Source organism: Oryx dammah, unplaced genomic scaffold, assembly GCF_014754425.2.
Source record: "Oryx dammah isolate SB20612 unplaced genomic scaffold, SCBI_Odam_1.1 HiC_scaffold_9, whole genome shotgun sequence".
Taxonomy (NCBI): domain Eukaryota; kingdom Metazoa; phylum Chordata; class Mammalia; order Artiodactyla; family Bovidae; genus Oryx; species Oryx dammah.
The window spans coordinates 13,287,602-13,313,182 of record NW_024070193.1 but is presented as its reverse complement, the minus strand read 5'-3'; the positions used below and the strand labels follow the sequence as shown (position 1 = coordinate 13,313,182).

Genomic DNA, 25,581 nt, shown 5'->3' with positions numbered 1-25,581 from the left:
GGGAGTTGAGCAGTGGGCCGCTTCTGCCTTGTGCTAGCTCTGAGGCCTGGAACGCTGGAAGGATCTCAGAATTCCTGCTTCAGATTTAGTTTTTAGGAGGCCTTGCTGGTCTCTCTCCTATGCTTGCAGGAATGGAGTGGGGGTGGGGGATTTGGAATCTTTCCACTCTCTTCTTAGCCTGCTTCCTGCAATAGGCTGCTGGTGACTTGGTGCAGGATTTTAGAAGAGGTGGGGGGAATCTTTCAGGGTTTTCTTGAGGTTTCTCAGTTCTCTGATTGCAGCCTCAGTCTTGGGCAGGCCTTGTGTGCCTGAGCTTCATGGCACTCATGCCTGAGCTTCTCAGAGGTCCTGTGTCAGCTCAGGTCCTGATGGATATCGTGGCTCTTCTCCCCATGTGCATCGAGCATGCTGGAATTGATATGAACATTGTTGGGAAAGGACCTTCCAGAAATTACTGACATTTGTTAAAACTCTGGCACTGGACAGAGTGATCTTTGAAGATTGTGGCTCTGATCCCATCCCCTGCTGCAAACCCTTCTCCTGCACTCTGGTGCCCTCAGGTCAAAGCCTATAAGCTTATAGTCTCTAGCCTCTCACCTTGACCTTACTTTGGTTGTTTATGTAAGCCTTGTCTGTCTCCCTGGTCCCAGACCATCAGTTTGAGGGCAGATGTCTTGTTCTCTGGGTATTCCTAGAGAGGGCCACCTGCTTGACAGGTGGTAGGGGCTCAGCAACTTTCTCCCGGTCTTGAATGGATGAGGAGTCAGGGCAAACGTGGAAAGCCCTCAGGCCCCTGCTTTCCAGCAGGTAGTGTCCTGCCCTCTCTCCAGGTTCATGGACAGATGTCACGGGGAAGCCTTTCTACCCCTACACCCTGCAGGTGGGGAGGAGCCTCCTGTGCCCCCAGCCCTGGGCTTGTCGCTTCAGGCGCTGATGCCGCAGGACTGATCCCCAGGAACGTGCCACCCAGGCCTGGCACACCCAGCGCCAGGCAGGCACCGATTTTGTACCACGCATGCTGAGTTAAACTTTGCAAATGCTCTTTTTCTACTTTTAGGGCAAGTGAATCATCACATTTCCCTCGGTGGAAATAAGAGAACTTGGGCTTGGAAGCATGTGGTGCGTCCTGCGAGGCTGGCGGGGAGGATGCCTGGGCCCATGGGGAGCCCTGGGGGCGCAGATGCGCTCCCGGGGCCTCCGCGCTCTGGCCAGCAAGCGCCCGCGGAGCCGTGGCGACTACAGCCACGTGGTGGTGGGGGCGGGCTCCGCCGGCTGCGTGCTGGCGGGCCGGCTCACGGAGGACCCCGACCAGCGCGTGCTGCTGCTGGAGGCTGGGCCCAAGGACATGTACGCAGGGAGCAAGCGGCTCCGCTGGAAGATCCACATGCCCGCGGCCCTCGTGGCCAACCTGTGTGACGACACGTACAACTGGTGCTACCACACCGAGCCGCAGGCGGGCCTGGACGGCCGCGTGCTGTACTGGCCGCGGGGCCGCGTCTGGGGCGGCTCGTCGTCGCTCAATGCCATGGTCTACGTGCGCGGGCACGCAGAGGACTACGAGCGCTGGCAGCGCCAGGGTGCCGCGGGCTGGGACTACGCGCACTGCCTGCCCTACTTCCGCAGGGCGCAGGCGCACGAGCTGGGCGCTGGCAGGTACCGCGGTGGCGACGGGCCCCTGCGCGTGTCCCGGGGCAAGAGCGGCCACCCGCTGCACCACGCGTTCCTGGAGGCGGCACAGCAGGCCGGCTACCCCCTCACCGAGGACATGAACGGCTTCCAGCAAGAGGGCTTCGGCTGGATGGACATGACCATCCACGAAGGTAGGTGCGAGCCTCCTGATTCCCTGTCTCCCAGGTTCCTCCTTAAAAAAAGAAAAGCTGTTCTCTCACAGCCGCATGCCTCCAGCCCCGGCTCCGGTCCCGGTCAGGGTCAGTAAGTGTGGCCAGACTAGGGCTGGTTTGAGATGGAGACGATGTGACAGATTGCACTGGCGAGAGCCCACAGGATACCACCCAAAGCCAGTGAGAATTGACCCGGAGGTGGCGACACCTTGAGCATCCTCTGGTCCCATTTGATGTGGATAATGGAGAGCTCACCAGCCACATAGCCTCCGGTTTCAGAGCCTTACACATGGGCATATGAGGCACAGAGCGGTGATCACCCTTGCTGGCAGCAGGGTGGAGGCACAGCCAGCTTGGACCCAGGGCTGTCATCAGCCCCTCCTGGCCTCTGGCCTCCTCTCAAGGATGAGGGATATCTGCCCACCTGCATCCAGGGACCCCAGGTCAATGTGGATTTCAGTTGCACAGGGCATCTGGGTCTCAGTCTTCCTTTGAAGACAGAGCTTGCAGAGTCACGGGAAAGGCAAACTCCCTCTTACTCCTGACCTTACCTACCTCCTCCTGTATGACAGGTACCCAGGGAACAGGCGTGGGCTTGACTGATCTCCTTGCTCTGTCCTGCAGGCAAGCGCTGGAGCACGGCCTGCGCGTACCTGCACCCAGCATTGAGCCGCCCCAACCTCACAGCCGAGACCCAGACGTTTGTGAGCAGGGTTCTATTTGAAGGCCCCCGTGCAGTGGGTGTGGAGTACATCAAGAACGGCGAGAGCCACAGGGTGAGTGAATTCTTACCACCAGGCCTGAGCAGCTCACTCGGCCGGGAGGGAGTGGGCAATGACCCCGAGGTCACAGTCAGTGTGGGTGGCAGGAGTCATGTTCTTGTCTCCGTCAGCGTGGTGATAAGAAGTGAGCAGCTGGTAGCAACAGCCTGAAAGACTGTCCCCAGGCCTGGCAGGAGGCAGTGGCCTGGCAGAAGGGAGGGAGCCCCAGTCTGGCCACCGGCCGGTGGTTTTTCTGGCATGACCACCCTCCTGAACCTCAGTATGCTACTGCCTTCCACACTTGTCCAGAAATTGATAGGTTTATGTTAGAGGCTTTAAAAACCCATATTGGGCTTCCCTGGTGGCTCAGATGGTAAAGAACCTGCCTGCAATGCAGGAGACCTGGGTTCAATCCCTGGGTCAGGAAGATCCCCTAGAGTAGGAAAAGGCAACCCACTCCAGTATTCTTGGCCTGGAAGTCCCATCGACAGAGGAGCCTGGTGGGGTACAGTCCATGGGGTCACAAAGAGTCGGACATGACTGAGCAACTTTCAGCTCAGGTGAAAACTGTATCTGTGATCACACTCCGTATCTCTGCACTGTGCTCTTTTCCACTTGGCAGTGTGTAGGGATTGTCCTGCATCCCACGTGAAGATCTGGCTCACCACAGGCTTTATTTAAACTGCTCGTTTCGATGCTTGCTTCCTTTATCTCATTTAAGCACTACAGTCCTTATTTCAGGATCATTACTTTCTGGCTGTGGCAGAAAATATCGGAATATTTATGCTCACACCCACCCTGCACCCTGTACCTACCCTAGTGGTGCTTTGAGCATCCGCTTCCTCCCCCTGGGCCTTGAGCAGGATCCCTAAGTGGTCATGCCAAGGCCACCTTCTCGGGGTGCTGATGGGCTCTCCTGGAAGGGAAGCATGACGTGCATGGCCCCCTGCCTCTTCCAGGCTTATGCCAGCAAGGAGGTGATTCTGAGTGGAGGTGCCATCAACTCTCCGCAGCTCCTCATGCTATCGGGCGTGGGCAATGCAGACGACCTCAGGAAACTGGGCATCCCGGTGGTGTGCCACCTTCCTGGTGAGCCCCCTTCCCCACTGCGCCCCAGAGGTGTCTCTGCTAAATAAAACTGCTTATTATATTTTCTTAGCATGGAGTGGGGAGGGGACAGGAGTCAGGGCTCCTCAGAGCTGTCAGTTTCTTCCCACGAGCCTGAAGCCCCCCATTCTCACTGGAACATCCCCACAGGGAAACCTCAAGTCTCCACGTTGCCTTCCTCCCGTCCCCGGCCGTCCTGCCCCTCTCAACAGCAAAGCCCCTCTAGCAGGGAGCATCTGCCGGAAAAGCCCACGGGGCCAGGCTCAGGTGGGCCATCAGGGTGGCCCTTTGGGGAGAGGGTCCAGGCCTTTATGTTTTGCATCCTCAAGACTCACCAGCCATCCTGACATGCTTTTCGTATTAAGATGGTTCTCCCAGGCCTAATATTTTTTCCATTTCTGATGCTTTTGGGGGCCTGGCGCAGTCCCTCTTGCCCTCTCTTACAAGCTTCCAGAGGGCTGGAGGCTTTAAGAGGCCTGTGAAAGCACTGGCCCATGGCAGTGAACTGCCCATTGTCCCCTTGAGCTTGGATGGGCTCAGCATGACGCTTCCCTCCTTCCCCAGCCAGGGGCAGCTCACTGAGCAGTGCCAGCTGCAGGCCTGGGGGGAGGACTGCTTAGCAGGAAGGCACCTGTGTGGTTACAGGTGGTACTCGGGGAGCGAGGGGCAGGGGCAGGCAGCTCTAGCAGCATCCAAGAGGGCCAGATGCAGCTGGGAGTGCAGGAATGGGGTTACTGGGAGTGAGCAGGAGCTGGCCTGGCAGATAAGTGGATGAACGAAGAGAGTTTTCAAACCAGGGGGATGTTGAGAGGCCAGCCAAGCAAGCCCCTTTGGGAGATGTTTTCCTAACCATTCCCTCTGGTTTCAGGAGTCGGCCAGAACCTCCAAGACCACCTAGAGATATATATCCAGCAGGCATGCACCCGCCCCATCACCCTCCACTCTGCACAGAAGCCCCTGAGGAAGGCCTGGATTGGCCTGGAGTGGCTCTGGAAGTTCACAGGTGGGTGTGCTCATCCATGACTTTGGGAGAGATGGTCTGTGGACAGCACAGCCTCCCTCTTGAGGTACCTAGCACAGGCTGTGGCTCCAGGTTTCTGGTTCAAAGCGGAACTGTGCCATTCATGTCAGCTCTGTGAGCCTCAGTTTTCCCATCTGCAAAACGGGGATACACAGTTCCTGCATGGAAGGCTGGTGTGAGGACCAGACACCACACATAGGACTTGCCCGAGGTGAGTCTCTGCAAGGGCTGGCGCTGCTCCTCCTGACGAATGGACAGGGATGGACTCGTCCTGGACACGGTCGGGGCCCAGGGGCCTGGAGAAAGGGCAGTTGATGCTGGGCCACAGAATCAGCTTCCATCTCAGCATTTTCCATTTGGTTTCCAGCTGAAATCTTACTCATTCACTCAGCACGCAGTGCTCACACCCCTCGGTTCCGAGCTACACGGTGAGAAGTGCTAGTAAGGGAGGCTTTCTTAGGGAGGTTACGCTCTAGTGGAGACAATGGACGGAAATGAAGTAACATGCTCAGCTTTAAGTACAGTGAAGGAGTAATCAGGGTGTTAAACTAGAGATCGGTGGCCTGGGGCCTGTTAGGCAGGAAGAATGCATGCAGAGGCACTGGGGGCAGGCGTTTCGTGTGTTTGAAGAACAAATCTGTTGGCCAGGGAGACTGCAGCGCTGTGAGGAGGCGTTGGTGCAGGCGTCGCAGGGCCTTCCGAGGCCCCAGAGCCGGCTCTCCGAAATGAGTTGTCTGAGGGGACAAACAGGTTGACACAGCAAAAGACTTTATTGGGAAGGGGCCTCTGGGTTGAAGAGCAGCCAGGGAAGGGAACTCACGAGAACTGCTCTGCTACATGGCTCACGGTCTCAGGTTTCAAGGTAAGGAGTTAGTTTCTGGGTTGCCTCTGGCTGGTCGTCTTGCTTGGCTGATAATCTGACTCATGGTTCTTCCTGGTGACATGCACATCTCTCAGCCAGAGTGGATTCCAGCATGGAAGATTCGGGGAGGTTGATCATTTCCTCCCTCTTTCGGCCCCTCCCACATTGTCCCAAGAGGTATGTTAACTCTGCTGTTGAGACTTCTCATTTTATGTGAATGCCTCTGAAATTATGAAAATTACTAATATTACTGCTGTTGATATTTGACGTTCTATATGCATCTGAGTTGTCAGAATATCGTCATGGTATTCCAGGTAGACCTAGGAAATGTTGTGGGAAGAAGGCTATATTTACCCCTACAAATATCATTACAAAAAGTAAAGTTTTGCTTCATGTTGAGTGTATATCCTGAGAACAGTGAGATTCAATAAACAAAATCTCCCATAATAGCAAATAACTGCTGCTACAGAGAATATATAGTGGAAGTGTACAACTACGTTATCTTAAAGGACAGTGCGTAGTGATGAGTTAGCTAGGACAACACTTGTTAATCCACCTATTGTAAAAAGAAAAATGAAGCCTAGGGCTCATTATTATTGCAGGAGATCATTTGATATTACCTCCATGAAGGGTTGCTAGTCAGCTACATGCTTTTACTCCTGTGGGAACAGCAGTAATTATAGTGACTGATGTAAATATACTTGTGTGTGAACATCTATACTGCTGGAACATACGGTGAGCTCATACAGTGACTCCTAAGAATCCAGTGGATATTATGGCTCAAGCTATACCCATATATCCCAAAGGCTCTTCTTTCCTGAATAATACAAGATTATTCCAAATGCAGGTAAAATCAGAATATAGACTTCAAGGTGTCTGAAGAATCAGAATAGGTGTTGATGTAAGACTGGATCACCCCCTCCTTCCTAGTGAAAAAAAAATTGTGTTTAGGGTTTGGTCTGTTAATGGCATGGTAATCCCAGCTGCTAATACAGGTAATGCTAATAGCAGCAATGAGATGGTTGGATAGCATCACCAACTCAATGCACATGAGTTTGAGCGAACTCCGGGACATAGTGAAGGACAGGGAAGCCTGGTGCTCTGCAGTTGATGGGACTGCAAAGAGTCAGACACGACTTGGTGACTAAACAATAACCATAGCAACGATATAGCTACAATTAAAACTGGTCACACAAAATAATGGTGGAATATAGGGGGTGATTTTATAATGGTAGTAAAATTAAAAGTACCTAAAATTGAGGAAATACCCGCTAGATGTAGGGACAAGATGGTAGGTCTACTGAAGCTCCAGTGTGAGCCACGTTTCCGGCTAAGGGTGGATATACAGTTGAGCCTGTACCAGCATTGGTTTCAATTATTGATGATGATGCAAGCAGAAGTAGGAAGGAGGGTGGAAGTAATCGGAAGCTTACATTATGTCCACAGGGAAAGGCTATGTCGGGAGCCCCAGTCGTTAGTGGCACTAGTCAGTTCCCAAAGCCTCCAATTACAATACACATAACTATAAAGAAAACTATTACAAATGTCTGGGCTGTTAAAACTGCATTGTAAATCTGATCACCTGCAAGCAGTGTTCCAGGGTGGACTAATTCAGCACAAATCAACAAGTCCCAAGCATCAAATAGTAAGTAGAACTTACCAGTATTTTTATGGCCAATTTAGAATAGTCAGTGGTTTATGAATACAAGATAAAATGGCTGAGTAAGCATTAGACTGTATATCTAACGATGGGGTGGAGTCCTCTTTTTGCCTAGTCCTGTGGTGAATTTTGCTTACTGAATTGCAGATTCAAAGAGTACAGCTTCAATCCTGTTGGGGCTTCTCCTGCACCCCCACCTTTTTTTCTTTCCTGGCAGCAGGAGAAATAGGGAGAAGTAGATTGCAGCCAGTTGACTAGGGTATTTACTTGTTAACTGAAAGTTTTGTGGGAAATGTAATCCCACCAATCCAGTGAGGATTCAGCTTAATTAAAGTGTCTGATTTGCACATTCAACTGATGTAGGATAGAGTCTTGCATTTAGCAGGAATTAAGTAAATACTTGCTTAGGGCTTCGAAGGCTCTTGGCTTGTATAACTTCAATTCCTAGTCCATTACTGAAAGGATTGGTGTAAGAGGTAAGATTATTGTGGACAGTGTGATTACTGTTGGTAAGAAGGTTGTTTTATAAAATCAAGTTGTCATTTTATTTTTATATTATTTATGGAGGGAAATATAGGTAGTGCTGCAGAATATGTGAGTTGTGTGTAGAAGCAAGGTTGAATAACTGTGATAGCTATTAGTGTCGGTAAAATAATACTGTTATTTTCTTGTTATTTCTTGAATGATTATTCATTTTGGCATAAATCCTGATAGTGGTAGAAGACCTGTTGATAATGGTGTGATGAGAATGGAGGTTGTAATAATGGGTATTTTGTTTCATGTGTGTGATAGTGTGGTGGTGACTGAGCTGTAAATGAATAGTATGAATATGGTAAGTGTTATTATAAAGTATAGGTTTAAGATTGTTATAGTTGGCTTATGCAATAGAATGGGTCTTACCCTGTGTGAGCAATTGACGAGTAAGCTGTAATTTTTCATAGTTGGGTTTGGTTTAGTCTTCCTCATCCTCCAATTACAATAAATAGTATAGATATGGATAGTACTAGGTTTAGGCTGATACAAGGTGAGGTTTGGAGTAATACTGACAAGGATGCAAGTTTTTGTCATGCTAATAAGATTAAGCCTGCTGTTCATGAGATACCTTACGTAACTTCAGGTACTCAGAAGTGGAATGGAGATAGTCTTAGATTTTATTTTCCTATTTGCAGCTTTCTTTATAGGTAACTGATACATAAGGTGTATAGGTAACTGATACATAAGGTGTAAGTTTAAGGTGTACAACATGATATACACTAGAAAATGATTATCACAATGAGGTTAGTTAACACATCACCTCACATAATTACCTTTTGTGTGTGCTTCTGTGTGTGCGCGTGCGTGCACTGAGAGCATTTAAGATTTACTCTGTTAGAAACTAACTGTTAGTAACAGTATCATCACCTGTAGTCACCCTGCCGTATGTTACATCCCCAGAACTTACTCATCTTAAACTGGGAGTTTGTAGCCTTTGACCAGCATCTCCTCATAGTCTCTCACCCTGTAGCTGCTGGCAACTACCATTCTACAGTTTCTGTGAGTTCAGCTTTCTTAGATTCCATATAGGTGCGATATACAGTATTTGTCTTTCTCTGATTTCTTTCACTTATCACAGTGCCCTCAAGATCCATCCACATTGTCCCAAATGGCAGGATGCCCTCTTTCTGGTGACGGAATGCCACTTCACTAGATATATACGCACCACCGTTTCTTTGTCCATTACTCCATCAGTGGGCCTTTTGGTGGGTTCTGTTCCTTGGCTCTCGTGAGTGCTGCAGCAGTGACCACGGGCACACAGGTCTCTCTTTGAGATCCCCCTGTCATCTTTCAGATGCAGACCCAGAAGTGGATTGTTGGGTCATGTATAGGGCAGTTCTCTTTGTAACTGAGGAACCTCCATCCTGGTTTCCATAGTGGCTGCATCAGTTTACAGTCTTGTCAACAGTGCAAGAGGGTTCCCTTTGCTGTGCAGCCTCCCCACTACTTATCTCTTGTCTTTTTGATGATAGCCATTCTAACTTGTGTGAAATGGTTCAGCAGTCCTTCTTTTGCTAATATACATCCCTCTTAAAAAAAAAACTTTCCCTTTTTTCTGTTGGAGTACAGCTGATTAACAATGTTGTGATAGTTTCAGGTGAACAGCAAAAGGACTCAGCCATACATATACAGGTATCCATTCTCTCCCAAACTCTCCCATCCAGGCTGCCCCATAACATTGAGCAGAGTTACAGGTGCTACACAGTAGGTCCTTGTTGTAGGTTAGCCATTTAAAATATAGCAGAGTGTACATGTCAATCCCAAACTCCCTAAGAGATAGTCCTAGTTTTATGGTTAGAGCTATTGTTTTTACTCTAGATGCTGTTGGAGTGAAGATTATTATAATATTTCATTAATCACAGTAAAACAAGTTAGTGATAATGGCTATTATAAGTAATATTGATGTAGTGACTGGGTTAGAAAACATTTAGTGGATGCTTCTATAGCTCATGGGTTACTTTTTATTATTATTATAGTGGGAATGAAGTGAAGTGAAGTCGCTTAGTCGTGTCCGACTCTGCGACCCCATGGACTGTAGCCTACTACGCTCCTCTGTCCATGGGATTTTCCAGGCAAGAGTACTAGAGTGGGTTGCCAGTTCCTTCTCCAAAGGATCTTACTGACCCAGGGATCGAACCCAGGTCTCCCGCACTGGAGGCAAACACTTTACCATCTGAGCCACCAGGGAAGGCCTAGTATATTTACTTCAAAATCAAGTCAGGTAAGTAGTCAGTGGGAGCTGATTATTACAGCTATGCTTCCTGAGATAATGGTTGTTAGGATAATGATAAAGATGATGGGATTTTATTAGTACAGGAAGGATATAAACCAACATTTTCAGGGTATGGGTGGGCCTGGTAGCTCATCTTACTATATAGTGTAATGTGGTAACACAGAATTTTGAATTTTTAAGGGTAGGTTCAATTCCTATGATTCTAGAAATAAGATGGTTTAAACCTCTATTATGTACTCTATCAAAGTAACTCTTTTCGGACATATATCTTACGTTTGTGATGCTTGATGTTATTATAATAGGTACTGAGATGTATCCTATGCATAGGGCTAGCATTGACAGTAGGAAGTTTTTCCAGAGTAAATGGATTAGCTGATCATATTGGAATCAAGGGCAGGATGCTTGAATTCATAGGAAAGCAATTGTTAGTAATAAAGTTGGTTGTGTACAGTTCTGGTAAGTAGGGGTTATGGAACAATCCCAGAAATAGGATATTGAGAAAATGTTTCATATTGTTGATGATAATGTTGGTGTATTTTGCTGAGGAAAATGTGGCAAATGGGCCTGCTGCGTATTCTACACTGAAGCTTGATACAAGTTCAGATTTTCCTATTAAGTCGAATGAGGCTTGGTTAGTTTCTGTAAGAGTGGAAAGAAATCATATTACAGCTAAGAGTCATGATGGGAAATTTTGGGGGGGATATTTTTGTGTTGTGATGAAAGTTGAGAAAAGGTAAAAGACTCATTTCTTAAGAGGACTGATAAAAGAATAATTGCTAGTGTTACTTCTTATGAAATTGGGCTACTGCTCATAGGGCTTCTCCGATTAATGCATATTTAGAGTTGGAATCCGGAAAAGGCAATGGCACCCCACTCCAGTACTCTTGCCTGGAAAATCCCATGGACGGAGGAGCCTGGTAGGCTGCAGTCCATGGGATCGCTGAGAGTCGGACACAACTGAGCAACTTCACTTTCACTTTCATGCATTGGAGAAGGAAATGGCAACCCACTCCAGTGTTCTTGCCTGGAGAATCCCAGGGACGGGGGAGCCTGGTGGGCTGCCGTCTGTGGGGTCGCACAGAGTCGGACACAACTGAAGTGACTTAGCAGCAGCAGCAGAGTTGGAATCCCATCAGATCATAAAATGGAGTATACAGCATCCAGCTAGGCTTGATATTGTTAATTGTGAACACAAATAATATTCCTAGATACATATTAATAAGAGGGTAAGGTATGGGTTGGGGAATTCATATGGTTAGGACTAGTTGGTGCAGTGTTAAGTGTGGAAATTCAAGATGTAGCTGGTTGTTGCACTTTTTTAGTAAATAATTTGACTGCTCCAGCAGAGGCCTGTAATAGGCCACCTGGTCCTACAGTATTTGGCCCTTTTTGAAGTTACATATAACCTAAAAATTTTCATCCATTTAATGTTAGGAAAGTTACAGCTAGAGGAATGGGGATAATAAGTATTAAGATACTAATTATAAACATTTTGTTAGAGGATTTGAACTTCTAGTTATATAAGTTTAAATTTTATGCAATTAAGCCCTGCTACCTTAACAAACCCTGGTTTCAGGTAGTATTTTTTATGTATTAATTAAATTAGGATTATATATTAATTGATTTTAAGGTGCTTTTTGAAGTGGGCCTTTATTTCTCTGTGCTTTCATACTTGAAGAAATATATACGAGATAGATACCAACCTGGATTACTCCAGTCTGAACTCAGATCACTTAGGACTTTTTACCTTTTATAGCCCTTCCACCATTGGAGTATCCTGAGCCAGGATCAAGGTTGTAAATCCTGATGTTAGTATGAACTCTAGCACAGGACTGTGCTGTTATCCCTAAGGTAACGTGTTCCATTGATCAATTTTTTTGATCAGTAAGTGATAATGTTTTGACTGGTAAGTCTAGACTGTCATTGCTCAGAAGATTTTCTTGATTTTCTGAGGTCACTCTAATCAAAATTATCAACCCATATAAAATTTTGTTATCCCTTGGTGGTTTAATTAGGTTTGGGGGGGTTACTTAAGCTCCACAGGATCTTATTCTGTTATTCCTGCCTCCTCATGGGAAGGTCAGTTTCACTAAGAGACAGTAAAACCCTCGAGTGGCCGTTCATTCAAGTTCTTATGTAGAAAACAAAGATTATACTACCTCTGCATGGTCAGGAGACTGTGGCTGTTTAACAGTTGTCACTGGGCAGGCAGTGCCTCTAATACTAGCTAGGCTAGAGGTGATGGTTTTGCTAAACAGGCGGAGTTTGTGTTTGCTGAGTTCCTTTGACTTTTTAAAACCTTTCCTTGAGTGCATGCCTGTGGATTAACAGTATGTTAGTAAATAACTTAGCCCAAATCAGTGGCTCAGATGGCAAAGGGTCTGCCTGCAATGTAGGAGACCCGGGTTCGATCCCTGAGTTGGGAAGATCCCCTGGAGAAGGGAATGGGAATCCACTCCAGTATTCTTGCCCGGAGAAGCCCACGGATAGACAAGCCTGGCAGGCCCCAGTCCACGGGGTCGGAAAGAGTCGGACACAACTGAGCGACTTTAACACACACACACTGTGAATAATTTAATGTTGAGTTATATTTATATACTGTTAATATCAGTATTTTATTAGTTACTGATATAAACTTATGAAAGGAAAAATACTTCTTGTTACTCATTACCTCTGTTGGCCAATAGATTAGTCCAGTATGAATCCAGGAGTTGATTTGCTTGTTACTGGTAGTAAGGTAAAGTTGTTATTGAGCTTGAATGCTTTTTTAATTGGTGGCTGATTTTAAGCCAGCTGTGGTGGTGTTTGTCTATACTGTATCCATTTCTAAAAAGCTGTACCTTTTTAGATTAACATTTAAAAATACATTAACATTTCTTTTTTTTTTTTTTTTTTGGTAATTTTTAAAGTTGAACTGAGATTCTTTGCCTAGACAACCAGCTATCAGTAAGCTTGTCAGGCTTGTCACCTCTACATACAAATCTCCTCACGATGTTGCTACATAGATGAGTTTGTTCTAATAAACTGTTAATAAGTAGCTCATCTGGTTTCAGGATACTTAACTTCTCTTTGTTAAATGTTTGCTAGTTAAATAATTATGCAAAGGTACAAAGGGTAAACTTCACTTTTTGTTCCTGTAATGCTGCTTTCATCATTTCCTTATGGTACTTTCTCTATAGCACCAGAAGATATTTTAAATTTCTATCTCCCATACTTTAAATAAAACATTCCTTCAACATTTAGTCTCCTTATATTAGTAGATATGGAGAAAGGGTGTTGGGCTAGATTTAGTTCAACATAGTCATAAATTATGAAATCTCCTAGGTATAAACTAGGTGCTTTATTTGAGCTATGCTTTGATTTATCTAAGCACACTTTCCAGTTTGCTTCTCTTGTTATGACTTGTGTCCTCTCTTGTTATTAGTATTTACTAATGGACTATAGGAAGTTCTTATAACACTTAAGGAGAGTGATGGGTGGTATGTTCATGCTTCATGGCCTTACTCAGTTAAGTACTCTATTCTTAATTTACTACTAAATCCTTTGGTTTTTAACTTTTCATAAAAACTTTTTTGTGTAATGGAGAAATAGAAAATGTAGCTCATATCTTCCCACCCCATAGGTTACATCTTGTTCTAACATTTTTATGTATGGTAAGTAGGCTTAATTTTATTCCTTTTTAGGGTTTGCTGAAGAGGGTAGTATATAGGCCTAATTAGCAAGGGTTGCTGAGGTTTATCGATTATAGAACAGGCTCCTCTAGAGGACCAGCAAGTCCTCTGAGTTTTAAGCTGTTGCTAGTAGTACTCTACTGAATAATTTCATCTTGTAATTATTTGAGTTTAGAACTAAGCATAGAGTATCTAATCCCATTGTGTAGTCAGGAAATACTAAACTCACCTTTATAGTCTGTTTTTATTTTAGTTATGACTTTTTATGGCTTAGTTAAAATTTAACTTTATATCACTCTTAATTTGAGTTAACTATATGGCTGAAGTGGCTGGCACGGAATTTACCAACCCTACTTAATATAACTTGGTTGTGCTTTTGTTTATGGCTTACTTTTTATCATTGCTGTTTCTTGTGGAGGTGTAGTTAAGCAAGTCTAAGTTATGCGCTACTAATATTGTGCTTAATGCCTGCTCCTTTTAATCTTGGTGATTTAGATTCTTACTGGGGCAGAGATGCTTGCATGTATAATTTTATTAAAAGTTAAGAGAAAGTCTGGAAGCAAACCTATGTGTTCATGGAGTTGGCAAATTCATCTGGGCATTTTCAGTGCCTTGCTTTAGATTTTAAGCTACATTAACAAGCTGTTTTTACATAGTGAAATAACATATAGTTGTTTTATGTGGTTTCTGTTGAATTTGTTGATAAAATTTTCATGACAATGGTCAACAGATCTAGGGAAATGTCTGTCTATATAGATGGGAAACATCTAGGTAGTTTATTGGTATGATTGGGGTTTATTTTCTAGGCCTAATTTTGAGCATTAAGTTACTCATGTTTATTGAGTAGACAGCTAATTCTGTGTATTTACATGTTTTGCCTTGTTTTGGCAGGGTTACTTAGAGCATGTGATTTAGCAGGGGGGTTGTTAAACAGGCCATGTACTTGTTCGGTGCGTGTACATGTGGTGTGTGTACATTTCCGTATATCCTGAACTCGTTGACTGAATGACACCTTTTGACTGATCATATTGGTAAATAATATTTGATTAAAGTCCAGCTACAATTTATTTGACTGTGTTAAGGCCACAACTGAGTCACAGCATCCCTTAAAAAATTGAAATCACAGTTATATGTGAGCATGCGCTGATTAGTCCATCAGGATGTCTTATTTAAGTGGAAAGAGGTGGGCAGTTTTAGGTGAGATGGTCCTGAAGTGAGGTGAGATGTCTGATAAAGTTCGTTATCAGAAACCCCCACAAGTCTCGGGCCTGCAGAGAGAAGAGGGGCAGCTGCCAAGCAGACTGGTGGTTTCACACAGCTTGCTGATTAAGCTTGCAATCGATGTTCGTGTTGACTAAAATTGATTTGATTTAATGTGCTAAATATGACTAGTAATATGTGCTACGTACTGTCAATAAGATAATGTACACGCTTGTAAACATGGGGTAAATAATGCATGTTATAACACGTATATACATTATGTATGTACATATTCATGTCATAGTGAATATATATGCACAGTACATAGTTTATGGTAAAAAGATGTTATTTTAATACTCACAGGTACTCAATAACGTTGTAAATGTCCCATAACGACATATCAGGGTATACTGTAGGTAGAATTTCAGCTTTGGGTACTGATGGTGGAGGTGGAACTTCTTCCCAGAGAGATGTGTTATTCTCCTTTGCTGGTTTACAAGACCAGGATAATAGACACAGTGCAAAGATTTCTCATTTTAGGAAATTATTTTTCAGTGATGTTAGTTACTGGCGTTAAAATTAGAAATATAAAATAGATGCTAGTTGTCTGACACTAATGAAGGGGTGTCTATGAGTTGTTCTCAAATTCATATTAGTGTTAAGAGGTCTGCTACTAGTACTCAAAAATAGGCTTTGGCTGAGAGGTTGAAATGTTACGCTTTGTTCCTTAGATGTATGGAGCACTGGGAAGAGTGCTGGAAGGAATTCTGAAAGGATTAGGGCCCACACCCCTGCTAGTTTACTGGGGACTGAAAGCAGGACTGTGGTGCAAATACTAAGTACCCCTCTGGCTTGATAGGGTGTGTAGTTATCGGGGTCTCCTAGTAAGTCAAGCACCAACATTAGTAGCATTAGAACTCCAATTAAGGCACTTAAGATGTCTTTGATTGTATGGTAGGGGTGAAGGGGGATTTTGTGTCAGATGAGGCTCCTGTGGGGTTTCTAGATCCTGTGTTGTGAAGGAATAGTAAGTGGACAGCTGCGAGTGCTGCAGTAATGAACGAGAGGCAATTCTTCACAGTCCGTTTTATTCTGAGAGTCGCTTTATCTACTGAAAAGCCAGCTCAGATGCTTTCAGTGAGACTTATGCTGATATATGGAATAGCTGCGAGGAGGTTAGTAGTAACTGTTGCCCCTCAGAACGATTTTGTTCTCAAGGTAAGACATAACCTATAAATGCTGTGGCTATGACTGTAAATAGGTGATTCTAACAAAGTGCAATTTCTAAAAAAGTATAGGATCCATAATAGAACCCTGATCCTACAGGAAGAAACAGGCAAATAAAATATGGAGGCTCTATTTCCATGTAGAGATAAGGTAACTCACCTGTAGTCCATGTGTTGGCTGGCTAACATTAACTGCTGCTGCTGCTAAGTCACTTCAGTCGTGTCCGACTCTGTGCGACCCCATAGACGGCAGCCCACCAGGCTCCCCCGTCCCTGGGATTCTCCAGGCAAGAACACTGGAGTGGGTTGCCATTGCATTCTCCAGCTAACATTAACTAGGTAAGTATTAATGATGAGAAAGTGGTTATTGTGTTTGATGTGTAATGGATTGCTAGAAATAAGCCTGTTAATATATGTAATGCTGAACAAATGCCCAGTTAGAACTGAAATTTCCTCATGATGGGTCTGATGGGGCTGGAAGAGCAATAAATGCATTGTTAATAATTTGTATTAATGGGTGTGACTTTCAGATGATGGTGATTGGTGTTCTTATAGTTGAATAACAATGATGATTTTTCATGTCATTGGCCATGGTTTGAGTCCATGTGAGAATAATGATAACATATACTGAAGTTCAATTTTTGTAATTTGTTTTGTGGGGTTTTCTTCAAAACCTTCACCTATTTATGGTGGACTTGGGATGATTGTGGGTGGTGGTTGTGGGATTGTGTTGAATTTTGGTGGCTCATTTTTGGATTTAACAGTATTTTTTATTTATTTGGGAGGATGTTGGTTGTGTTTGGTTATATGACAGCTACTGAGCAGTATCCTGTGAGTCTCTAATATTAGAGACTGTTCTGGTATTTTTCTTTCAGGGTTGATGATAGAGTTTTCAGTGGCATTTTATGTTTTAAAAGGTGAGAAAGTAGAGGTTGTATTTAAGTTTCACAGACTAGGGGGCTGAGTGATGACAGAGGCGATTCTGGAGTTTTCAGTGAGGAGGCTGTGGGAACTGCAATGTTGTATAGCTATGGTTCTCGATTAGTAATTGTTATTGGTTGGCTATTGCTTATTGGTGTTGTATTTATTATAGAGGTGACTTGTGGTGACTAGATACAGATATGCTATGGTGAGGGTAGTGAGGAATGAGAGAAAATATAGTTCTGTTAGGCCTTTTTTGATACTAGTGTAGAAAATTTTAGTTGAATGAGGGAGGTGATTTGTGGTAAAATACTCTTGAGTCCGATTAAAGCTAGGAGGGATGATGCTCATATGCTTCTTCCCATAGCTGGAGTTACAGTATTACCATCACTGATCTCATATGGAACTGTATATCATCACCTTATCAGAGGCTCAGTCACACATTTGGTAATGTAGGAAAACGATTTTGTAAAACAGGCAACATAAACAGTATAGCTCGCAGCGTTAGTTAAGGTCCTAAGTAAAAATTTAAGAACTTCCATTAGGTGCAGCCCAGCCTATCTCAGTTCATCTGACTTTCTCTGTCTGTTCTATACCAGCCCTTACCTTTTAGGGAAGTCGTATATTGGCATTGTCCACAAGGCACTCAGCCCAATTTCTCGTTGGTCAACCCTAGTATGGTGTCACTGTCCCCAACATAAGGCAGCCTTTAAGTTTAAATGACTGTAGCTGGTGTTTACTTCCTGTTGCAGATCACGGAGTGTCCAATCTTCATCCAAAAACAGATTACTAAAAATTAAGCTTTAGAAAGAAACTTACAGTGTTTCAATAATTCAATTAAACTTTGTAGCAATTAACATAACAGCAAGGAACTATCTGAGAAGTGAGTCTTAGTGAACACAGACCTCAATAAATAACATTAGAATTTGGTATCCACAGAAGTCTCTCTTTCTAAAATTACCCTCATTTTTATCACACATAGCCAAATCAAGATATCTTGATTTAAAATTAAGTCTGATTAATTGATTAAGATAGTCTCACTAGGCCAGGAAAGCCACACCATGGCCTTGTCACAGATTTAGGTGAATTTCTTCTCCCTTTTTGAGGTCCGTAAAATAATACATTGAGATTCCTGCAACCAATTAGGAGGTGGCCTTCTTAATTTATCTGATAAAGCTGCTGGGAACCTAAGAGTTTCCAATCTCTAGAGGAATTAGGTACAGAGAAGTATTTCAATTCTGCTTACAAAGGTATAATTTAGCAAACTGCTGTAAGTCATCATAATTAGTTGTGGGGAAGTTTTTTTTTTGGAAAACACATATAACAATCTAGTAATGTTTCAGACTTTAAATTTTGATATTTGGAAGGTTTGTCAAAAGGTTTCAAAACACTTGGTCAAATAAGATCATACATCACTGTAAGATAATACTTACTCCTTAACCAAAGCGACAAGAGATCGCAAAAGTGAATACACAGTGTGTGGAGGAGGGGATGGGGCAGCTGAGAGGAGCACTGACCCGTGTGCAGTGGCTGGGGGCAGCTGCATAGCACGGGGCTCGCTCAGTGCTCTGACGGCCTAGAGTGTGGGCGGGAGGGCTATACACATACAGACAGCTGATTCACTTTGTTGTATAGCAGAAACCAGCAAGGCATTGTAAAGCAATTTTCCTCCAATTAAAACTTTAAAAATAAATACAAGGGGGGGAAAGCAAATACAGATCCCTTACCAGGTGGTGCTAGTGGTGAAGAATTCGCCCGCCAGTGCAGGACACGTATGAGATACAGGTTTGATCCCTGGAAAGATCCCCGTGGAGGAGGAAATGGCAGCCCACTCCAGTATTCTTTCCTGGAGCATCCCACGGACAGAGGAGCCTGGCAGGCTACAGTCCATGGAGTCCCAGAGAGTCAGACATGACTGACGCAACTTAGCATGCAAAGGCACAAAAACTCACACAATCTGTTATCAAAAGTAGCATTCCAAGGAAACTTTGTCCTCTTAATAGAGAAAACCAGTCTTGTACCAACCTACTTTTAACAACAAAATTAACTTTATTTTAAACCTAGCCAATCCTGATGATCCACAAACCCTCCATTATTTTCTGTATCCATATTAGCCTGTCCTCCATTTTCTTCTTCATTGAGAAACAACCAGCTGTAAGAGTCACTTTCTTTTCCTTTAATAAAATGTAATTCCATTCCTTATACCTTCTTCACTGACAATGCACACCCTCTTTTCCTACTGTATACTGAAATGCTTCTTATTTCTATTAGCTTTAATTACACATTTAAATTAGAGTGCTGAACTCTTTAGATCAGTGAACATAAATGCTAGTGATAATTCCTAAAAACATTTGCTTTCTTACAGAGAACATATCAGGATGACACCAAACATATTCATTAATCATCCTAAATACCTTTAGTTTCTCTGTTTATTAAGGTTAATAATGGATGTTTCAGTGTCTTATTTGGGAATGACTTAGCTATTCAATAAATGTCCATCACTTAATTTAGAACAACTCTAAATTTCAAGCAAATTTTCAAATATCTAGAGAGATTATCCTTAAGTAGACATTCCTACAATATAATTATTCCTAAGACATCTTATCTTGCTTTCATTTAACTCACTTATAAAATTTCATTATGCCACGTTACTTTCCTTGCTGACAAATTTGTAATAGATAGAATAAGATCTTAATACCTTTATTTATACCTTGGTTTGCTGCTGCTGCTAAGTCGCTTCAGTCGTGTCTGACTCTGTGCAGTCCCATAGACAGCAGCCCACCAGGCTTCTCTGCCCCTGGGATTCTCCACACAAGAATACTGGATTGGGTTGCCATTTCCTTCTCCATACCTTGGTTTAATGCAAGTCATATAACTTGATGACTCTAAAGTCATATCTATTTAAATTAACAAAGTTTAAAACCAGATATTAATCTATTTCCCAGTTCACACGAACCTGAAATTAATTCTTGCCAATTCCTTTCTGTAGTTTTGAAAATTTATATAAGTGCTTAATTTTCTTAAGTAGAGCTCGTCGATGAATTAATTTTGATAATACCATCCAAAGGTAAGGAGATTATATATATACACAACCAGAGATCTCACAGGTTCATTTTCTAAACTTAATCATGAATTGGGTATTATAAAACTCAATAATTTATGAATAATAGTTGGAATAAGTATAGTTTAGAAAGATTCCCCACCCACCCCATCTATCTCAGGAAATAGAGATGATCTAGATAAAATAGGACCCAGGCCCTCAGGATCTGCTACGGCACAGGGTGAGAAAACCAAGTTCTCCTAGAAGGAATTGACCTCAGGGTCAGAATTCTAAAGGACATTGTATCAAGCTTGCCTTTTCTAACTGTATATGCAAAAAGAACCAGTTTTGGAATTTTCAAGAGTTTCACCTAAACAGGTTTTCTCTGGAATCTAAAGAATATTCTGGCCACACAGTGTTATAATAAAATACCCTTCACTTAATCACAGGCTCATAGCTAAAACCTTTTCAGTCAAGACAAATTCTCCTAAGAGGGCCCTGCAGTGGAACAGAACCAGAATTTCCTATTTCAGAAGGCAGAATGGCCTCACAGATCACAACACAGAACATAAAGTAGGCACAGCTGTCCTAACCAGACACTCCCTTAAATACCAGATTGAAGGTTCTCAGAAAACCTTCATACAGAGATGCAGAACTTCCGATTTAAGTTCTGACCAACAGGAACTAAGCGGTGGCCTTAAACGTCTCCTGCCACCTGCAGACACCCAGGCGTGCCAGAACTTTCCCCCTGGGCTTACAGGAAGGGAGGATGGGAACTCAGCCTTACGGAAAACCAGATACCAGATAACTCAAGATCCCTGCCCACGGGAGGTGATCAGGCTCCGGTCCTCAGATAACTTAGGCTCTTCCACTAGACTTCTGCATCCAGCACCAGAACAGCAGAGTAGGACAGGAGGAAAGGGAAGGGAAAACAGGCCAGTGAAGTCTCTCGTTCCTTACCTGGTCAGGAAGTTCTGGCCAGTCCACATCAGGAGGAGACCAGGCACATTTAAAGGGTCCCAGTGCTGGCTGCTGGGTCCGGTCCATCAGCAGGCAAGCTGATCCCTGATGGTCAGGATGTCAGTCGTAGCAAAGAAGAGATCCTACCAGTCATTTATTGCAGGAAGGAGGACCCCTTCTAGGGCCTGAGACCGAACCACCTGCCTTGGCCAGGCACACGATGACCACTTGCCTCAGGAATCTCACAACAGGAGGTCTCAATAAGGAACATGGTGCTGCCACTGAAAAATAACCAGGAGGATTCAGGAGAGGGGCCAAAAGCGGGAGGAGAAGACCAGCCTCCCAGAATCCTTCACTCTGCTTGAGTGAATCCTTCAATCCTTCAGCATCTTGGTTGAGAGATGAAGATGCCACCAAGAGGGACCCAGAGTCAGACTATGGGCCAAGCAAAATGACTGGACAGAGACGACTCCAAAACTAACCCTATTCCCAGGAAACCTGGGACTGTGAACCACGTGGCAGAGCAGTTCTCCTGGGCTCCCTGAGCCTGCTGCTTTGCAGCCGGGGTTGGGGGTGTGGTCCTTCCCAACAAAGGCTTCTGCTCTGCCAGCATGTGTGTCTCCTCTGACGAGTCACTTCCAAGAGTCAGATAAGAACCTACTGCTGGGCCTTGGAAGGGGTTCCCCCTTCCTGCAACAGTGGGAGATTGGATGGAGGAGGGACTTGACCTTGATCGCAGTCTGTGTGTGATGGGCGGGCTGCAGGAGGCACAGAGGCAGGCTGGGCACCAGCCACCACCACTTAGGTGATGTGGGCTTGGATGGAGGTTGGGGTGGGTGGTAGTGCCGAGAAGGTGGGCTGAAGTTGATTTTGGAGCTGAAGATGGAGACTTTCTAACAGATGTGGTGCAGGGTGATGGGGAAGAGTATTTTCTGACTTTGACTTGCAGGGACAGTAGTGTAGGGTAGTCGGGGGTGGAGGCTGGGGTAGGTTTGGGACGCCCATGTGACAGCAAGTCCCACAGTCGCAGTGGCCGTGGTGGAGTCGGGAGGGGGGCAAAGCTGAAGCCTCTTGACATGGAACTGATACTGAAAGCCCTGGTGCTGGGTGGGCCCACCTGGGGAAAGAGGAAAGTTGAGGATGTGGGTCCAGTACTGGAACACGGGCCAGCAAGACGAGGAGGAACTACCCACGAGAGGAGTCTGACCCACCTGCCATGCCAGGACTGATCTTCTGCCTCACCATCTTCTGATCCTCAGGGTATGGCGCCACGGCCCACCTGGAGACGGGGGGCTTCATCCGGAGCCAGCCTGGGGTCCCCCATCCGGACGTCCAGTTCCACTTCCTGCCATCCCAGGTGATCGACCATGGGCGGGTCCCCCCGCAGCAGGAGGCTTACCAGGTGGGCAGGCGGTCTCCCCAGCACAGCAAGGCCTTCAGGGTGGGGGGCCTGAAGTCTGTGTCCTGCTCTCCACCTGCTCAGTGTCTGATGGGAGAGAAGGGGGTTGGGGACTCAGAGGTAGAGTGAGACAGGCTGCATGGTGCTCAGCAAGGCTGACCCGTACCCAGCCTGGGCCACCGGCTCTGGGTGCTAAGTACTAGAAATGGACAGAGAGGCCAGCTCTGCCCGGGGAATGCCAACCCTGAACATTTCAAACAATCAGGTATAAAGCCAGGAAGCAAGAGCAATTGATTGAGGTGGCTTGGTGCCTTGATTTGGGGAGGGGCCGAGGGAGAGGTTAAGATGCACGGTAAATCCCAAAATGCATCTGCTCTCGGTTGACTTTGGATGTCTAGTCCCACCCCACAGGAAAACAGGGCATCTCTAAATGACTACGTTGGGGGGTGACCGGGGTCACTGCTTCCTCTGGGCTCTTCCAGGTGCATGTGGGGACCATGCGGGGAACGAGTGTGGGCTGGCTCAAACTGAGAAGTGCCAACCCCCACGACCACCCTGTGATCCAGCCCAACTACCTGTCAACAGGTAATTCCCCAGCCGCTTTTGCTTTGCCCAGACCTGAGCTTGTTGGGTCACTGATAGACTGAGTGAATGAATGCCTTTGTGGAGTTCATATTTGCCCGGAACCTTAGCCCTGGAGCCCACTTTTTGAGCCACAGTCACAGTCTGTCCTCCACCCACCCCCTTATCCTGGGCTGTAAACCTGCACATGCTGCCCTGCAGTGCCCTGAGTCACCACAAACGGCCCCAGGATGGCACTCGACACAGATTTGCAGCTTTCAGAACAGCCTACCAAGAGATACACAGAGCTCTGGCTGTGTATAGACAGCTCATAGAGCATTTTTCCTACTGTTCCTGGGAGCATCTTCTAAAAGCAAATTACATTTCTGGGCCCATCTGTATACACACAGCCAGAATGCCGCCCCCACCAGGCAGGTTTGGCCCAAGGATACTCACGGCACTCACAGCCACGCTGTGGCAGAGGCAGGGCATGGAGGCTTATCTCCATTTTGCAGATGAGAAAATTCAAATCCTTGATTTAAATGAAGGTCCTCTGTGTCCGTCTAGGATGCTCTCTGGGCTTCGTGGAACTCTGCTAGGTTATGCTGTCACTGCTGCTGGGTAGGTGACAGGCAGCCTGGTGGCTCAGACCTCCACGTCCTTGAACTGTGTCCCCTTGGGCAGCGTCTTGAGTCTCTCCAAGTGGAGAATCTTCCAGCAGGGCCAGCACGGTAAGAGGACATGTCTCACCTGTTTCTTCTCCTCAACAGAAACTGACATTAAAGACTTCCGCCTCTGTGTGAGGCTGACCCGCGAGATTTTTGCACAGAAAGCCCTGGCACCATTCCGGGGGAAGGAGCTCCAGCCGGGAAGCCACATCCAGTCGGATGCTGAGATAGACGCCTTCGTGCGGGCGAAGGCAGACAGCGCCTACCACCCCTCGTGCACGTGCAAGATGGGCCAGCCCTCCGACCCCACGGCAGTGGTGGACCCACAGACCAGGGTGCTCGGGGTGGAAAACCTCAGGGTGGTCGACGCCTCCATCATGCCCAGCGTGGTCAGTGGCAACCTGAACGCCCCCACTATCATGATCGCAGAGAAGGCAGCCGACATCATCCAGGGGCGGCCAGCACTCTGGGATGAGGAGGTCCCGGTATACAAGCCCAGGACCCTGGCCACCCAGCGCTGAGGTCAGCCCTGCCCACGAAGGCCCAGCACAGCCCTTGATCCACATGGACTTTCATGAACCTGTCTGGAATATTATCATTCAGTGGCTGAGACTTGGATAATCTCCTAAAAAATGGGACCAGTACTGGTTAGTGAACTGGCCTCGTCCTTACCAGCATGTCCTCGCAGGCCTTCTGGGGCCCCTTCTCCCTGCCTCTGGGCAGGACAGCAAAGGAGAGGGGAGGCTGGTGCAGAACAGGCAACTCCTGGCAGGTCCTTGTCACGCGCTCCACAGCACCCTCCAGTCCAGGGTCCTGCCGCCTTCCAGGGTCCGGTTGGGGGTTGGGGATAGTGGGTCCTTCCCAGGCTCTGTCTGGAGGCAAGCCGGTCCAGGAGCAGGGAGCTTGCACAGAGCCCGGGGCATCCTCCCCGTCCGGCTGAAAGCTGTACCAGAGGCCTTGAGTGAGGGAGCGTGGAGCTCAGCTGGGATGTGTGACGAGCCTCCAACATGCCTGGGCAGAGGGAAAGCTGCCTGCTGGAAGAGACAGGCTGCTTCTTTCTTTGCTGCTTCCTGACTTCACCCCCAGAGGGAGACAGGAACTGGTGTTCAGCTGGGTCCCTCCAAGGGGCTTATAGGCCACCTCTACGATGCTCTTGTTCTTACTAACACCATCAGCCTGAGGCCGGAATTCTGGGCCTTGCTTCAGGACTCAGGAGTCTGCAGGGTCTCTTTACTACCATGGGTTTTAGGATTTAGCACTTTTAAAGATCTTCCTGTTGCCAGGAAACCTAGAAACCCAGAGCAGACCTGTATCCCAGCCTGCCCTGCTCAAAGCCCGGGGAGACGGGGACTGAGCAGCGGCCACGGCTGGCTAACTCTCATTCTCCAGATGTCGCCAGCAACAGACCAGGTGGGAGCCAGGCCGATGGATAAAGCAGTCAAGTAGAGCTATGATCCTCATCCTGAAAAAAAACGCAATTGATTTAAAGACAAATGAATTGGGGAAGATTTGAGCTTGGGGGAAAAACAAAGTAACATTTAAAACAGATCTCTGATCTTTAAACTTCTTCAATTCAATAAGGCAACCCCATAACTTACTTTTGAACTGAGATGCATTATCCAGACTGTTGTTACAAGGTAATGAACACGGGGATGCGTTTTGGATTGATTTTTCTGACTATATCCAGAAACCCGTCTGGCAAGAAAAAAGGGAACTTCCGTTTGGAAACCTGCCCCACTGGACCCAGAATCAGAGGGAAGGAGGATGGAACATTCCAGCCTTAACCCAGATCACAGGGGGTTGAAGTGCCTTGGAGGCCCCACGGTTGAGAAAGATTTCTAGAAAGGTGGAAAGAAGAAAAGCCATCACACCGGCCTGCCTTTAAAAATGTTTGAGTAAAATCTTATTTGATCTTA

The 25,581-nt window shown here is 45.9% G+C and overlaps 1 protein-coding gene and 4 long non-coding RNA genes across 5 annotated transcripts in view; 2 read left to right on the top strand and 3 right to left on the bottom strand.

The window, feature by feature from the left end:
* LOC120868400 overlaps positions 1 to 6,504 on the bottom strand; it is an 18,746-nt gene extending 12,242 nt beyond the window's left edge. The window contains exons 1-2 of the long non-coding RNA XR_005722214.1: positions 6,421 to 6,504; positions 1,949 to 1,953 (exon numbers count right to left, since the gene is read on the bottom strand). This is a non-coding gene — a long non-coding RNA (uncharacterized LOC120868400). The remainder of the gene's footprint in view (positions 1 to 1,948; positions 1,954 to 6,420) is intronic.
* Positions 966 to 25,581, top strand: CHDH (choline dehydrogenase). Its single transcript, XM_040247211.1, has 7 exons — positions 966 to 1,820; positions 2,466 to 2,617; positions 3,562 to 3,691; positions 4,578 to 4,712; positions 22,297 to 22,439; positions 22,919 to 23,021; positions 23,768 to 25,581. The coding sequence occupies exons 1-7, from the start codon at positions 1,115 to 1,117 to the stop codon at positions 24,184 to 24,186; spliced, it is 1,788 nt and encodes a 595-aa protein (XP_040103145.1). The 5' UTR covers positions 966 to 1,114; the 3' UTR covers positions 24,187 to 25,581.
* LOC120868397 lies at positions 6,618 to 21,571 on the top strand. Its single transcript, XR_005722211.1, has 3 exons — positions 6,618 to 7,968; positions 14,609 to 14,612; positions 21,562 to 21,571. It is a non-coding gene; the product is annotated as an uncharacterized LOC120868397 (long non-coding RNA).
* LOC120868398 lies at positions 12,897 to 22,344 on the bottom strand. The gene is made up of 3 exons (XR_005722212.1): positions 22,249 to 22,344; positions 21,038 to 22,154; positions 12,897 to 17,838 (listed from the first exon to the last, which is right to left on the bottom strand). It is a non-coding gene; the product is annotated as an uncharacterized LOC120868398 (long non-coding RNA).
* On the bottom strand, positions 22,447 to 23,768 carry LOC120868399. The gene is made up of 3 exons (XR_005722213.1): positions 23,454 to 23,768; positions 23,324 to 23,325; positions 22,447 to 22,523 (listed from the first exon to the last, which is right to left on the bottom strand). It is a non-coding gene; the product is annotated as an uncharacterized LOC120868399 (long non-coding RNA).